We start from the raw sequence: 17,448 nt of genomic DNA on the forward strand, positions 1-17,448 counted from the left end.
AAGAAGAGTTAATCACTGAAGAGTGATGGCCCTGCAATTGGAGCACACCCTCCAGTTCCCCTTTCTGAAAAAGGGAACCAAAACCCAGTCTGTCAATCCAGTGGCACTGCCCTCGATGTCCAGGTGAGATGTAAAGGCGTGTTAACCAAGACACACAGAGCCTTGAGGAACTCTCATGAACCCCTGGAGCCCTGGTGCCATGGAGCTTTTTAACTACCCAACTATGGACAGAGCAACCCCCAAGCCCCCCAACTCAGCTTCCTCCATGGAAGAAATGTTGGTGGGATTGAGAAGGTCCGAGAAGCATTGCTTCCAACAGCGTCGCTGGTTGAGGTCACACAGTGTTGGTAAAGTTCTGCTTTCTCTGCCTGATGGTTTGACAGAAACTTCTTGGAGCCAACTCCCACATCTGAGCTTTACCTCAGAAACAGCCATGACTGCAGTTGTGTGGATTATATTTCCTTGTTTGTCCTCTCCTCCTTGTGGCCTGTTCCTGCTCTCACACATTTTTCCTCATGTAATTAACACCTACCGTTCACCTGTCACTCCTCCCAGTTTCTGTTTACCCCTCGTTAGTGTTCCCATAAATCCCGCGTCTTGTCTTTGTTTCCACGTCTGAGGATTACCGTATTTTTTGCTGTATAAGTCGCACTTTTTTACATAAATTTGCAAGTCCTGTAGCTTATACACCCAAGCGACTAATATACTCCCCCCCCACCCCCCCACCCCCATATTTATAACTCAATGTTTGGCTAAGATCTGATGATTTCATTCATTCTGACATGGAAAATATTGAACACTACCATTTCATCCACTAGAGGGCCCACGACCAAAATGGCAAGCCAAGTGTCTCATTAATAGGTAAAAGTGGCTATTAGTGAGACACTTGTCTTGCCATACCAAGCCACTTTCGTCTCTCTACGGAACTCCTGGAGCAAACGTCAAATCAGCTGCATTTCGCTGCGCCACCCAGGTGAAATGCAGCTGATTGGACCATTAAAGAGACTTTATTAAGGAAAAGTTAAACCGAGAGACACTTTTGCTATAATGTCGAGCAAACAAATAACTGTTTTTAAGTGTTAATCGTTAAATTCTTGTTAAAGTCCTCCCGAATACACTCCCACGACCGCCATTTGGCAGCCAATTGATTTTTGGCACAACGCCAGCCCACTTTTCCGGGTTGTCAGCGGTGATGCATAATAGATGCGACTTATATGGCGAAGCGACTTATTTATGTTTTTTCCACTTTATTAGACATTTTTGGACTGATGTGACTTATACGGCAGTGCAACGTGTACGCGGCAAGTACGGTGTCCTCCCTATGTTATGGTCTGCCTCTGCTCCCCATTTGATCTCTCCTCGTACTGTATGTGGATTTTCTTTGTAATGAAACAGTTTAGTTATGTTGTTCCCTGCGTCTTGCCTGCACTCAACCACCATGACAGCTTGGCTTCCTGCCATCCAACAAGGCCCGAAAAGCCTTCCAAAATAAAAAAATTAAAACTTGAACACAGGCATCAAACCAGGGGTCTAAAAGTAGACCCACACCAGCTCAGCGCCTCTCACCACGGGCAACTCCAGAGTGGAATAAGGTCCAACCCCTGTCAAAGAGATTGTTGCAGAGCCCAAGCTGTGCGTCAAGTTGAGCCTAAATATATCAAGTTGGAACCTCTGAACCTCACACAGCTCACGTCCTTCCACCACAGAGGTGACGTTCTATGTTCCAGTAGTCCACCTCAGTGGGCCAAGGTCAGAACACCAAGACCCTCGCCTTTGACTGCCACCCATGGTACCATGAACCCGACTTGTATGGCCCCTCCTGCAGGTGGTGGGCCCACAGGAAAATATTATAAAATGGTTTTTACCCCTCTGGTACACTCTTATTAAAAACTATGTAATGTTTGTTTTTCATGAATGAAAAGAGCTTCTGTATAAAAGGAAGAACTGGATTCTTCTTCTCCTAATTCTTATGTAAACTGCAACATGAGACCGTTCTGTTCCTTCTTTTCTGTTCAGCATCTAATGTGATCATTTCATTCTCTAAGGTCGTCTCACAGGATCAAACCAGTACTTCATTGATTCAAGTTTTTGGGAAATTGCAGCAACTGACATAACTATAACAAATTTTTTATTGGTATTTTACTGCCAATTGTTATCATGCTTTTATTTATTAAACTCAATTTTATTTCTTTGATCATATTTTTATCTATGATGTTGTAATTACTGTGGAGCACTTTGGTCAGCTGAGGTTGTTGTAATAAACTTTGACTTTGAGGATCAGTTTAGTTAAAAGTGCAGACGTTAACGTGCTGTTTCTCCACACACTGTTTTCAAACGGGTCGGCTGAGGGAGGTCAAGTCTCTCGTTTGGGAACTTTCTGAACTAACGGCAGTTAGAAATGATTTTTCCATTTATTGACCAAGTTCTGTTTTTACAACTAATTAAACTTTGTGTCTCTGTGTTTCTTTTACCCACTTCCTCTTCAGAAACCAGTTCCCCATCTACAAACGTGCTGGTGGATCCTCATTCCCACTTCTCTCTCGGCAGGTGTATAAACATCGAACGTTTCGAAAGGCACCTTGTTTTCTTCAGTGTTTCAGCTGCAGCCAACATGGACGTGAAGGTGGGGGGGTCATCACAAAGATGCTTGTTTCTTTAGTTTAAACCGGATGTCGAGACGAGCTGAAGTTGTTTGTGTTGCAGGATTCTCCGTTACACGGAGGCGTGATCATTTCACACCAGATCCACGAAGGGAGGCACCACTACGAGGTCAAGAAGGTGATGAAGTACAAGAAGGAGAGCGGGAAGAAAATGTTTGTCAGGTAGGTCCGAACTCTTCTCAGCTCTGCATCGCCGACTGCTTTGGGTACACGTTGGTCCAAAACATTAAAAAAAATCTGAAAATAAAAGCAAAGACTCGGATTATTTTTCTGCACATGAGATAAAATGGACAAAGTTTCATTGGAGGCACAAGTCTTAAAAATATTAAAACAACTTGAAACTATTTTCATTAAGCCCTCCTGCTGCCTTTGGGTCAAAATGACTCACAAGGCCTCAGTTTTCAAAAGTCTTTGTGTAACTGCAGGACACCGAGTGGTTTGTTTTACCTTTAACATGAAAGTGTTTCAAAGAACTGCTCTGATTTATGTAAAGTTCACTAAAATATTGTTTATTGTCACCAACAGACTGGCAACCACAATCCCATATTTTTGTCTGTGTGTGTATATTTTATTGTTTTTCTCAGGAGAGGCGACAAACTGATGGAGATCAACGGTCTGGACCTGCAGAATCTCACACCTGAAGAGTTGGCCCAACAGATTTCTGCAGGAAGACCCATGCTGGTGGGTTCTGATGGCTTTTAACGGACTCTTTACAAAGAAAAAAAGCAGAACCACTTCAGATTTTTATCATCACACCGCCTCCATGAAGGGCGAGCAATCATGTCTGTGTCTGTTAGTAAAATATCTCATGAACCAGGGGCTCTATTGACTGTTAGGTCAGGGATGGTCGCCACAGCTGATCGACCTTAGCCAAAACTATATTAGGTACAACTCAGTCCATTTTACAGATATGGAGCAACAATTTGTGGTGGAAGCTGAGCATCATCCCCAAAACACAATCTGAGCACAAAGAGATCAGTTGATGTTTTTTATTTAAATGTGGAACTTTTAAAACTTTCACATGCACTGCAGCGGGTGCTTCTTGTGGGTAAAAGCCTGTATAAATATGTTTTTGAATTCTGGTTTTGTTTTTGTCCTTTGCTCCATGTGTTTCTAATCATTTGTTTCTTTTCTGGTTTACTTAAATAAATAACAAGAGACGGGACGGGTTGTCTTCTCTGTTTGTCCAGACGGTGCACAAGTCGGCAAAGGAGAAGCTGCAGTTTGTTCCTGAAGACGACGTTTTACAGCCTTTCTCCAAGGAGACCACGGTGCTGAGCTTCTCCTGGGAGATGATAAGAGAGGAGGAGGAGGAGGAGGGACAGGAGAAGGAGACGAATACAGACAAGGACGTTTGTCCAATCGAAGACAACGGTGAGGACTCGGACCTGCTGGTCATCACTTTGACCCAGACCAGCATCTCTGTGGTGAGTGGGCGGGGCTGCAACAGCGAGGGTCCATGTCAGGGCTGTCACGAGAAGGGATGCACCTTCAAAGACGTCATCATGGTGTCTGAGTCCAGCTCCGTGACCCTCGGTGAGTCTTCTGTTCTGTTTTCTCAACATTCTGATGGATAACTGATTTGCTTTGCAGTCGTTTAGAAAATAGAGCATTTTATTTTAAAGTTATATTAAGTTTAATTTAAAACTATATTCTTTCCGGTGACTTTAAATTCAATTTGTTTTGTTTCTGCTGAAGTATTTAGGTTTCATGTTGAATGAAACTGGTATTTATTTATGGGGGGGCATTTGTAAAGTTACACAGTCAAAAATTAACAGCAATATTTTGGTTTATTTAGTCTTTTATAAGAAAAAATATATATTTTTTCAATGTCAGATTTTCACCATGTCATTCATGCATTTATAAATGTCATAGTTCCAAACCAAATATTTAGTTTAAAAGCTAAATATTTAGTTTACAACCTAATACTTAACTTGCAAGTTAAATATTTAATTAGGAACTAAATATTTAGGTGTAAATTAAATATTTAATTTCCAAGCTAAATTTTTATTTTCAAAACTAAACATTTAATTTCCAAACTCAATATTTATTATCTAAGCTAAATATTTAATTTCCAAACTAAACATTTAATTTTTAAGCTAAACATTTAATTCCTAAACTAAATATTTAATTTACTAACTAAATACTTAGCTCGGGCCTACATTTTTATTTTCCAAGCTAAAAATTTAATTTCCAAAATAAATATTCAATTTGATCACTATTTAGCTCAGACCTAAATATTTATTTTTCAAACTAAATATTTAATTTAGTTAATACATTTTTGTAAATTAAAAGTTTAGCTTGGACATAACCATTTAGTTTGTAAACTAAACATTTAGTGTGGAACTAAACATTTAGCTTGCTAACTAAATATTTAACTTGCAAGTTAAGTTTTTAGTTTGTAAACTAAATATTTGGCTTGTAAATTAAACATTTAGTTTGGAACTCTGACATTTAATGTTTGAATGACATGGTGAAAATATGACTGAAAAAAAAAAGAAGCTTTTTTTTTTATGAAAGGCTAAGTAAACCAAAAGATTGCAGCTAATTTTTGACTGTGTAACTTTACAAACAGCATCCCATATAAGTTAAGTTTGATTTTTTAGGCTAATAAAACTGTAAACTTTGTAAACTTCTTGTTTTTTGTTAAAATGGTAATGAAGGTGCCTGAACAAGACTCACTGATTTGTGACTCCGAATTTCAGGAAAACACGTGAACTTTCCGTTGCAGTCTCACTGAACGCGGCCAGGTTTTATAAACCACGTCGTATTTTTGATAAACTGCAGTTTTGGTCGTGAACATTATTTAATGTCCACCTCCACCGATATTGTCCCCACCTCAGCAGCCTCCATGTTTAATATTTGATATGCTGGACTTTAGAAATGCTTTCAATAAGCTTTGTCACGGTAGTTGGACCGAAGAATGCTAACACGAGGCGCTCCAATAAAAACAAACAAACTTTATTCAAAGAATAACCAAAAGGCTAACGTGGTAGAAAAACAACAGAAAACTTGAGGAGACTCGGAGGAGGCACAAGGAGAACCAGACGTGGCACAAAGCACACACTGCTGGAGTACAGAGGAATGGGTGGTGAAGAGATGGGAGACAGCCGAGCTAACTGAAACAAGGAACAGGTGTGAGTGGGCGAGGCAGGAGCTGAGGAGCAGAAACTGACAGAGAACAAAGTTCGGGGGAAAAATGAACTGACGGCAGGAAAAGCACAGACGGACAGAAACAAAACGCAAAACGCAGAAAATTAACGTAGGAATATTGTTGATATTAGGATGGGAGATTTGTTGGAGACAAACTTGTATGGGGTGCTGTTTGTAAAGTTACACAGTCAAAAATGAACATGAATATTTTGGTTTATTTAGCCTTTCATAAGAAAAATAACCTAGTAACATCATATTTTCATCATGTCATTCATACATTAATAAAATGTCATAGTTCCAAACTAAATATTTTATTTACAAGCTAAATATTTAGTTTACAAACTAAATACTTATCTTGCAAGTTTAATATTTAGTTAGCAAGCTAAATATTTACAAAATAAATGTTTATGTGCAAGATAAATGCTTAATTTACAAACTAAATATTTAATTTCTAAGCTAAACATTTAATTCCTAAACCAAATATTTAATTTAGCTCAGACCTAAATATTTATGTTAAAATCTAAATATTTATTGTCCAAGCTAAATATTTAAATTCCAAACAAAACATTTGATTTCCAAACTAAACATTTAATTTCTAAACTAAACATTTAATTCCTAAACTAAACATTTAATTTGCTAACTAAATATTTATATTGGACCTAAATATTTATTTTCCAATCTAAACATTTAATTTCCAAAAATAAATATTTAATCTGTTAACTAACTATTTAGCTTGGACCTAAATATTTATTTTCCAAAGTAAATATTTAATTTGCTAACTATATATTTAACTTACAAGTTAATTATTCAGTTTGTAAACTATTTAGTTTGGAACTTTGACATTTATAAATGTATGAATGACAAGGTGAAAACATGACTTTGAAGAAAAAAACAACTATTTTTTTCTTATGAAAGGCTAAATAAACCAAAATATTGATGTTAATTTTTGACTGTGTAACTTTACAAACGGCACCCCATAACCTTGTGACTATTTCAAGAGAAAAATTAATTGAAAGTTTTGGAACATGTTGAAAACAAGCGGAGGGCTGTGCACCTCTAAGACCCACTGAAACATTTCAGAGACCCACGCACCCCTCGAGTCATGATCCATTATCCTGTGTTTAATTTTCTGGTTTGAAGTTTAGTTCTTTGTGTTCAGTTTGTTCCTTCGCCTCCCTCTGTTTACAGCCGCCTCGGGTGTCCTCCTCTCTGCTCCTCAGTCCTGCCCCGCCCACCTGCACCCGCTCACCATTCCCATCAGTCTCAGCTGCAGCCACTTCCCTCATCACTCCAGATGTTTTAGTCCTTCTTCTTCCCCTCACCAGTTGTTCTTCCATGCCACGCCTCCTCTCCTCCAGCCTTCTCCTTGGTTCCTGTAGTTTTTGTTGCCACCTCAGCCTTTTCTTTAGTTTGAATAAAAGTTAAGTTTCATTTTCACGACTCCTCGTGTCGGTCTGCATAACCGTAACTCCGCCAACTTCTCACCAGCAGTTTCTGTCCAGTGAGGGACACGTTTCACTGTAATTTGGTCAAAACTGATCATTAACTCCTCAGAACTCATTTTTGTACAAGCTGTCACGGATCAATTAAACATTGACGTGAAACTCGACCTCAGCAGAGTTCAAATCAGTGACAATGCAAAGCCTTTTATTCACCACTAAGCACTTTAAATTCTTACAGATCTATGATGTCGTGCAAATACTACAAACTACAAAAACACTTTTCCAAATGTTGCATGATGTATTTTTTTAATAGAATAATTATTTTACTGTAAGAACTAAATCAAAGCGTGTTGTGTGTTGGAGTTGGGCTCAGTCTGAAGGACATTTATGACACATACGTTTCCATCTCATTTAAAATAATTAAAACTAGCACTTTCTGTGTCTGGACGTTAGTTCCCAGAGGAGATGTCAGTTTGAAACAGACAAAACTGGCAGAAGTTTTTATTAAGCACGTACCGACTCATCGTTTCCTCCGAGGTATCTGCTCGGACCGGACTTTGTATTCGTCGCCAAACCCAGGTGAGACTTCCACAGCACAATGCGACAGACTTCATTATTTTAATTATGTTTTCCAAAATCACAATCTGTTCTTTGTGTTGTCCGTGTTCAGAGAAGATCAGCATTTACTACTACAAGTCAAATGACATGTCTCCGACGTTCAGAGGAATGCCGGTGGTCCTGAACCTGACGGGCTCCAACTGCTTTGTTAGATGCTGCAAGGAGGGGAATAAGTTGTTCCTACAAACTGAGGTAAATCACTGGAAAACATAGATTATTGTATTGTTTGTTTGTTTATGGGGCTTTTTTGCGATGAACCTAAACGCACCAACAGATACTGAACCTAAAATGACAAAACCTTGTGAAAAACGTACGTCTCTTTTACATTTGATGACAACCCTGCTCGCCTCCTGCGATGGATGCAGCCTGCAGGATGTAGCCTGGCTGACCCACACACCCAGAGAACCTCCTTTGGTATGAAGGCCATCATGATGCTGCTAGACCAGGGGTCTGCAAACTGCGGCTCTTTGGTCCATCTACAGCGGCTCTTTCAAGCTTTGAGCAAAACTAACATAAAACTGAATTTTACTGGATGTTATACTAAAATAAGTCTTCCTGTCATTTTTTATATTTTTGCAAATATGTGAATAGTAGAACAATAAAAAGAGTAGAGCATACTCACTATATTTATTAACATTTATTTAACCAGGCAAATCCCATTGAGATTTCTCTTGTAAGGGAGGCCAGGACCTGCAGGCAGTCTAACATGCACGTTTTTGTTCTGTGGGAGGAAACCGGAGTACCCGGAGAGAACCCACGCAACACGAGAAGAACATGCAAACTCCACACAGAAAGACCCCAGGTTCAACTGGGGATTGAACCCAGGACCTTCTTGCTGTGAGGCAACAGTGCGAACCACTGAGGCATCTTTATCTCTTAAAAGTAGGATACTTCATTTTTCCACAGTAAAAAATAAAATCATAGGCCTGCATAGTTCATTGTTTAAAATTATCCAAAACTGTTCAAATCTATATTTTTCTTTTCTTTCTTTCCAAAAATCTGGTCTTTTCTTTTGCCTTAAAATGCACAAATATCAAATGTTAAAAACAACTGGATGTTTTTAGTTTTTCTCTACTGGCCAGAAAAGCCCCCTCCAACTTAAAGTGGTCCACGAGCCACCAGTTGATGATCACAGTTGTACCAGATTGTTTTGGCTCCAGTCACTTCAATTAGTGAACAAAGAGGCAGGAACAGCTCTTTTGATCGTAACGGTTGCAGACCCGCGTCAAACTCTTGGTACTCGACAAATTCGTCGTTCCTTCCATTTTCTGCGTTCATAAAACGCTCTCCTTCACTCTTACCTCTGCAGATCAGCTGCATGTTCCCTCAGCACCACAGTCATGCTTGCACCAGGTTCTGCTCCAAGCGGAGTTCAAGTATCTTTGGGTTTTGTTCTCAGTGCCGTGTTCCAGACAGGTCCGAATGGAAGAAGACCTAGGGAAGACCCAGGACACTGTCCAGTCTCAGCTGGTCCATGATCCCCCTAGAACAGAAAACACTGCCACCACAATAAATCCTCACAACGTGTTATAATCTGTTTGTTTACTTTATCTTTTGATTTTATTTCTGTGGTTTATGTTTTCATGCCCCTCGTGTTTTGATTCAGCCCCCGTGTTCCCTGTACCAGTCCTCACCCTCAGTCAGCCTCCATATTGCATCTCACTCAGCTCATCACTCTCACCTGTTTCCCATGATCACCCAGGTGCGTCCACTCCCCCCCCCCGCAAAAACACACTCGTCCCTCCCCCCACCCCCCACACACACACACACACTTTATATGGTTTCTGATCAGCAGTACATTCTCCTGAAACATCATTCAGTCTCGCTCTTCTTTGTGCCTCTCCGTTTTCCCTCCTGAAGTTTTATGTTGCTGATAATGTTATTTAATAAACAAGTTTATTTTTACTCGAGCTCCTCACGCCTGCACCTGGGTCCAACCATACACCGACCATTCTCCAAACCCTTTATGCTATAATGAGAAGCCCCCCCCCCCCACAGGCCTCACTAAGATGCTGCTTGAAGTTCACACTTTCTGCCTGATGTTCTGCACCATTGCAGAGTCACCATCAGTGTGAAACGGACCCAGCAGGACCTCCTGCAAACATCTGGCCGCTGTAAACTGAAACTTCACTGAAACTTCACTGAAAGTTACCGCTGATGTGAGAAAACCACGTTTAGAAACCTGAGTAAAGTGCAGGATTCAGCACCTAAATCAGCTAAATTTAGTTCAGGATGCACATTTTCTGTTGCTTTTTGCAAACTGCTGCAACACAAAAGGGGCAGAAGACGCCATCCAAACACTTTAATGCTCCCTGTACACGGGAGGGGGGGGGGGGGTGCAAGACGTAAGGGCTCATACACACAAACTGCAACAAGTTGAACCCTGTTTGGTTGTAACTACCAAGCAGTGCGTCTTAGCCACAGTTTGAATGTTGTGTGTCTGTCAGAGAAGAGCTCTGGCAGCAGCAATGTTTGTTTAAAATATCCTCAGAGTTCAGACATTTTAGGCTCTTAAACTACAGCTACTGTGCAGCTCTTTACCCCGGCAGGACAGCCTGCTAGTGTTGGAAGAGACGCACCGAGATCCATATAAAGAAACAAAAATTAAATCAGCTTGATGGGATCGATGTGTGTCGATGGACACACCGACGCCAGGATTGGCGTGTTGCTGTGTGAGATTCCTTCAGGTGGGTTTTGTTCTGAAAGCTGAGCTCAGTGCACCACATTCACCAACACTGGCCTGGAAGCTGTGGACACGGGACCTTTACGCAGTATTCCTATATTTTTAGCAGAATTTTTGTTCGACATGGTTTACGATCAATAATTTAACAGAACTGTGATTAAAGTCCGTGGGGAAAAAAAGAATTTAAAGCTTTTGTTTCTTTGGTGGGCGGCACAGTGTCTCACAGTTGGTAGAGCTGCCACCTCACAGCGAGAAGGTCGCTGGTTCAAATCCCAGCCTGGAGCCTTTCTGGGTGGAGTTTGCATGTTCTCTCCATGCATGCGTGGATTTTCTTCAGGTACTCCGGTTTCCTCCCACAGACCAAAAACATGCATGTTAGGCTGATTGGTAACTCTAAATTGTCCCTAGGTGAAAGAGAGAGAGTGAATGGTTGTTTATCTCTGTCCCTGTGATGGACTGGAGACCTGTCCAGGTGTCCCCCGCCTCTTGCACGATGACTGGATATGGGCACCAGTGACCTCCATGACCCGAGAAGGAAGAAGTGGGTAAAGATAATGGCTGGATGTTTCTTTGGTCTGTACTGCAGCATGACTTTTACGTACCAACTCTGTGGTTTTGTTTTTGGCACAGTAACATAATCAGACACGCTTTTTTTGTGTGTGCTTGTTCTTTTTTGAGACGTTTTCCATGTTTGTCCTCGTAGATGTGTGAAAAGCAGAGGCTGAGGCAGATCTCCAAGAGCGACCAGTGCGCCTTCTCCTTCGTCTTCTACATGAAGGGCGACCGCACGAGTCGGCGACAGTTTGAGTCGGCGCTCTACAAAGGCTGGTTCATCCAAATCGCCAACAACAATCTGGTGGACGTGGCCGAGCCGAAGGAAGAGTGGGATTCATCCTTCCTCTTCATCATCCAGATGTGACGCAGTCGGTTTCTGCAGAGCGACACTCACCTCAAACCCAAATCAAGACCGTTAAATATTTATTTGTGATGAAAAATAATAAAACATAAAAACGAAACAGTGAGAAAATCTTTTACTGGCTTTATTTACAGTCCAACAGATGCGAGTCTGGATCAAAACGTTTTATTTAACTAATACTTGTAAAACCATTTTTTTTTTCAGTCTTGTTTATTTATAATTTTAACTACAGAGGATGCATCTAAACAAATATTTAAACTAATTACAGTTAAATAAATTTTTATGTACATTTTTATGAAATATCAAGTTCAATGGCGGGCAGCACGGTGGCGCAACTGGTAGAGCTGCTGCCTCTCAGCGAGCAGGTCCCTGGTTCAAACCCCGGTCCAGGGGCCTTTCTGGGTGGAGTTTGCATGTTCTCTCCGTGCATGCGTGGGTTTTCTCCGGGTACTCCGGTTTCCTCCCACAGTCCAAAAACATGCATGTTAGGCTGATTGGTAACTCTAAAATTGTCCCTAGGTGTGAGTGAGAGAGTGAATGGTTGTTTGTCTCGTTTGTCTCTATGTGGCCCTGTGATGGACTTGCGACCCGTCCAGGGTGTACCCCGCCCCTCGCACAGTGATTGCTGGACATGGGCACCAGCGACCCCCGTGACCCAAAATGGAACAAGCGGGTAAAGAAAATGGATGGATGGATGGATGGAAGTTCAATGGCATGCAGTACAAAGTACAAGAGCTTAAAAATCCAACTAAAAAGTTCTATTTATACATAATCTAGACAGTTTGTTGAGTCCGTTTGATCCCATTTCAGACCACCAATGAAATATTTAATTACAGAACTCTTTGATCAATTTAAAGTCCATCAACAACAAAATAATAAAAACAGATTAAATAAACTTTAAATCCAGTCTAAACTTTGGTAATAAACAACATCAGGTGCAAACATTTAAACCCGTATTCACACATTAATCAATATATAAAGGCATTTTAAACCCGTCATACACTCTTGCAATATTCTAAACAATGTTTCTAAACTCTAAATGCTCTAAACGAGCACAGAATGTCATGATTTCCTTCTCTCTACCTCCGCTGCTCTCAGTCACCTGCAAGCATTCTTGGCCACGCCCACTTCTCTGCTCTGCATGGAGATCAGCTGATCAGCTGCAGAAGGATACTTCTCCCACAGCTGTGGGCTGCACACAGGTGCTAAATCATTTAAAAATTATTTATTTGAAATTAAAAATCCATGCCGATCCTGCGGCTCATCCATCAATCAACCAATTGTCATGTCCAAACTTACTTTGAAAAACCGCGACAAAGTGAGTCTGCGATAAACAAACTAAAAAGTAGCGAGGGACTACTGTGTATATATATATATATATATATAAACTACTACTTACTACTTGTACTACTATTCCTACTTTGCGATTTTTCACTTATCGTGGGGCTTCAGGGTACGGATCCCCCGCCATAAACAAGGGACTACAGTATACATAAAAACACTAAAATAAATTACATGTTGGGCAATTATTTGGCAAACTGTCATGCCTTTTTGCTTTCACACATATATTCACAGTTTACAGGGACGTTTAGAGGCTAGAAGACGGAAAAAGCGAGACGAATCCTGTCGTCCAGGCTCCTCATAACCCAGTCTGTTCGTTGTCACTTTCCTCGTAAGCTTTGTTGCTGAGTCCGTCCAGGTTTACGTCGTACGGATTCTCCACAACTGCCTTTGCAGATTTCCTACAAACACACACACACACACAAAAAACAACATTTGCCATCAAAGCGACTGGTCAGCATGTTTGGTCATTCTTAAAGCAACACTCACTTCTTGCGCGCTCTGACACCAGATGCAAGAATGTAAACACCCAGCAACACCACGATGACCATGAGCACGCCGAACGCCACCAGCCACACCTCCACCGGCTTCTCGTTGGGCGCCGCCAGCGTTGGGTGGATTCCCACAAACTCCAGCGTCCAGTCGTCCAACTGGAAGGCTTCATTGATCCGACCGCGGCTCAACCTGGGAAGAACAAGGACCTTTTAAAAAAAGTTTGGTTTCAAGGTTCGAGGCTCTTTATTGTCATCCGCATCACATGTAGTACACGAGGTGGAACGAAATTGTGTACTCAAGGTCCCAGTTACACCCCAAAATAGCAAAAATATAAAGTATTTGAAAAAGAAACAGTATACAAGGATCTAAGATATACTCTAGACAATAATAATATAATGTGATATATTAAACAGCAGCCTGAATATGAGTCTGTTGTGAACAGATGGGTATGAATACATCAACTTATGGGTAAGAGATCAGCAGCAAAGATAATCAGCAGCACAGATAAAGTGAAAAATCTCCAGTTAAAGTGGCATTACAGTGATTTTTCTGGTTAGAGATTCATGAGTCTAACAGCCTCAGGGTAGAAGCTGTTCCTCAGTCTAGTGGTTCTACACTTAATGCTCCTCAACCTCCTTCCTGAGGGGAGTGGGACAAAAAAGTGTGTGTGCTGGGTGAGTGGGGTCCTTCATGACGCAGGTGGCCCTCTTGGTGTAGATGTCTGTGATGGTGGGGAGACCGACTCCAACAGTGTTCTGTGCAGCCTTCACCACTCTCTAGAGAGCTTTTCTTTCTGCAGCTGTGCAGCCTCCATGCCACACGTTGATGCTGGAGCACAGGATGCTCTCCACTGCACACCTGTAGAACCCGTCATCTGTAGTCGGGTTGAGAAGGAACCAGGTCCAAGAGAGAAACCCTGACCTCTCTCTCCTCAGAGACCCTCTCCAGCTCCTCCTGGGGTACCCGAGGTGTTCCCAGACCAGAGACGATACACAATCCTTCCAGCGAGTGTTGAATCTGACCCAGGGTTTCTTCCCAGTGAGACATGCCTGGAAATCTTCCAAAGGGAAACGTTCTGATCAGATGAACCTCCTCAACTGACTCCATTAATTTTGAAGGAGCGGCAGCTCTACTCAGAGCTCCTCATCCATCTCCAAGCCTGAGCCCCGCACCCTGTGAAGGAAGCTCATTTCAGCTGCTTGGATTCAGGATCTGGTTCCTGATCCAAACATCAAAGTTCATGCTCAATCTTCCAGGTAAAAAATCCAACATTGTTCAGTCAGGCCATCTGGACTGTTGCTTTTTTTGTTGAGAGACGTTTCACCCTCCAGCCGAAGGGCTTCATCAGTCTGAGAAGTTACATACAAACTACAAAAAAGGTTGAATCATGTCATCTGGACTTCGTTTTTTTTGTTAAAAAAGAAAAGTTTCGCCCCTCATCCAAGAGGCTTCGTCAGTCTGAGGCCTAGCCATCTGGTATTACCCAGAAGCCACCCTGACTCTTGTGTTTCAAGCCTGCCTCAGATACCCCTGAAGTCTGGCCTTTTCACTAATGGTTTCAAAAACACAAAGTTTGTTTTCTCAGTCATCCAGGTATATAACAACAAAAAAGGTCGAATCATGTCATCTGGACTTCGTTTTTTTTGTTAAAAAAGAAACGTTTCGCCCCTCATCCAAGAGGCTTTGTCAGTCTGAGGCCTAGCCATCTGGTATTACCCAGAAGCCACCCTGACTCTTGTGTTTCAAGCCTGCCTCATTCATTGATTCAACCTTTTTTGTTGTTATATACCTGGATGACTGAGAAAACAAACTTTGTGTACATACAAACTGTTTTCTCCACCAAGCAGAACACTCCTACAGTGGACCAACCAGTTTGCTGGTGATAAGATGGTTTCTGGGGGCTGTCCTCTCCCCCGTCGACTCCCCCCATTCTACCACAGCCAAAGTGGTTCAAGACATCGAGGTTCAAGCTCATTCCTGATCCAAACTTCCTGACCGCAGGTGAGGGTTGGAACGTAGACGAACCAGTACATCCAGAGCTTTGTCTTTTGACTCAACTTTTTCTTCGCCATGATTGACCAAAGCAATTGCCTCATTACTGAGGAGGCCTCAATTTGTCAATCCATCTTTCGCTCCATCCTACCACCACACAGGAACAAGACGTCCAGATATCAGAACTCCTCATCTGAACTGAATGTCTCTTTTAAGGGAGACCTGGTCAACATGGCACGATGTTAGAAAATTAAAAGCTGAAATTTTAAACCATCACCAAAATCCATAAAATAAATAAACAAAACAAAATACAAAAATGCATCCGTTTGAACTTTTACCAGAGACCAAATCATTCCTCTTTAGTTTGGACCGAAGATTATTCCATGGCCAAAAGAAGAGAACGCCGTCCCACAAAGAAAACCCTGGAACATCTAAAGAGGAGCCAACTCAAAGACTCGGACTCAGAACTGGTTTTAAAAAGGTTAAAAAAAATACAATTTACACAGGCAAGATTAACCAGAAGAGCTTTGAACAACAAGCCGTTTTCTCTTTAGACTTAAAGACATTATAATGTAACGAATACAATGATGCTAGTATACAAATATTTTCTTACAAAACACAAATGACAAAATACAGAAACTAAACAACAAAGTGAGGAAGAAACAGAAAAAAAGTCTCCATGCCTGAACAAGTTTTTGTTCTCTCCGATAAAGACAGGCCATAAAAGTCCCAACCAAACCATCTGCTTTTAAATGTAGACTTTAAAGGAGACCATAGTCCAGACCAGGGATCTGCAACGTTTACGGTCTAAGGAGCCATTTTTGCTCCAGAGCCTAAAACTGTACTCAAAGTGTAAAATAAAGCCAACATCACCCATCAAGTGTTCTATAAATGAAACAAGTTGCATCAAATAATTAAAGATTTTTAATAAAAATGTAGACATCTTGGTGTTTTTACATGATAAGACAAAGAAAATGATTCATTTAGAAGCAAAAAACTGTTGGTTCCCCACCCCGTTTGATAAAATGTAACACTGAACTACGCAGCCAAAGTCATTATTTTTATAATAAAGTTTATACTTTAAGTTCTTAATGTAAATATAAAGAAACGACAAGCTGTTTCATTTTATCAGAAATTTATTCATGTATTCACAGAAAACTGCAGAAACTACTTTATGAACCGAAATATTTATAATGTCTGTATTATTTTTGGTCAAAGTTACAAAGAGCCACTGCAGAAGGATCAAAGAGCAACATGTGGCCCCAGAGCCATGACAGATCCCTGATCTAGACTAAATAATCAAATATATGTAGGAATTTTGATTAAATCTCCCCACTGAAGGTTCAAATGCCAATATTCTCTAAGATACGGGAAACAACATGTATTTGGTTTTATTTACATTAAACTTCACTGTGTTGCCAGAAGTCGCTGGAGTTCCAAAACAACTGTGCTTAGAGAAGACTCAGCACAGTACAGTGTACAGTGTACAGTGTCGTCTGGTAAAGAGGCTGTCGCTCATGTAAAGAGGCTGTCGCCCACGTAAAGAGGCTGTCGCCCACATAAAGAGGCTGTCGCCCACATAAAGAGGCTGTTGCCCACATAAAGAGGCTGTCGCCCACGTAAAGAGGCTGTTGCTCACGTAAAGAGGCTGTCGCCCACGTAAAGAGGCTGTCGCTCATGTAAAGAGGCTGTCGCTCATGTAAAGAGGCTGTCGATCATGTAAAGAGGCTGTCTATGACTGCCAATCATAGCTGTCGCCCAAGTAAAGAGGCTGACGCTCATGTAAAAAAGCTGTTGATCGTGTAAAGAGGCTGCCGCCTGCGTAAAGAGGCTGTCGCTCACGTAAAGAGGCTGTCGCTCGCATAAAGAGGCTGTCGCTCACATAAAGAGGCTGTCGCCTGCGTAAAAAGGCTGTCGCCTGCGTAAAGAAGCTGTCGCTCGCGTAAAGAGGCTGTCGCCTGCGTAAAGAGGCTGTCGCTCGCGTAAAGAGGCTGTCGCTCGCGTAAAGAGGCTGTCGTCTGCATAAAGAGGCCGTAGTCTACATAAAGAGGCTGTCTATGACTGCCAGTCATAGCTGTCGCCAACGTAAAGAGGCTGTCGATCATGTAAAAAGGCTGTCGATCATGTAAAGAGGCTGTCGCCTGCGTA

General features: G+C 41.5%; 2 protein-coding genes across 2 annotated transcripts in view; one reads left to right on the forward strand and one right to left on the reverse strand.

The window, feature by feature from the left end:
* The first annotated feature begins 2,611 nt into the window (after positions 1 to 2,611).
* Positions 2,612 to 11,509, forward strand: il1fma (interleukin-1 family member A). Its single transcript, XM_037693175.1, has 7 exons — positions 2,612 to 2,623; positions 2,704 to 2,822; positions 3,245 to 3,341; positions 3,851 to 4,196; positions 7,709 to 7,834; positions 7,926 to 8,065; positions 11,260 to 11,509. The coding sequence occupies exons 1-7, from the start codon at positions 2,612 to 2,614 to the stop codon at positions 11,473 to 11,475; spliced, it is 1,056 nt and encodes a 351-aa protein (XP_037549103.1). The 3' UTR covers positions 11,476 to 11,509.
* Positions 11,510 to 13,298: 1,789 nt separating this feature from the next.
* Positions 13,299 to 17,448, reverse strand: part of ace2 (angiotensin I converting enzyme 2) — a 17,482-nt gene continuing 13,332 nt past the window's right edge. The window contains exon 17 of the mRNA XM_037696847.1: positions 13,299 to 13,497. Within this exon, the coding sequence (XP_037552775.1) occupies positions 13,299 to 13,497 (199 nt within the window). The remainder of the gene's footprint in view (positions 13,498 to 17,448) is intronic.

This window comes from Nematolebias whitei, chromosome 2, assembly GCF_014905685.2.
Source record: "Nematolebias whitei isolate Nwh7 chromosome 2, NemWhi1, whole genome shotgun sequence".
In the NCBI taxonomy this organism is placed as follows: Eukaryota; Metazoa; Chordata; class Actinopteri; order Cyprinodontiformes; family Rivulidae; genus Nematolebias; species Nematolebias whitei.

What these genes read in the sequence shown, in the direction of transcription:
- il1fma (XM_037693175.1), top strand. An exon ending in GTCCAGCTCCGTGACCCTCG is followed by an intron (nt 4,197 to 7,708) that starts GTGAGTCTTCTG and finishes TCTGGACGTTAG; the next exon opens with TTCCCAGAGGAGATGTCAGT. An exon ending in AGTTGTTCCTACAAACTGAG is followed by an intron (nt 8,066 to 11,259) that starts GTAAATCACTGG and finishes TTGTCCTCGTAG; the next exon opens with ATGTGTGAAAAGCAGAGGCT.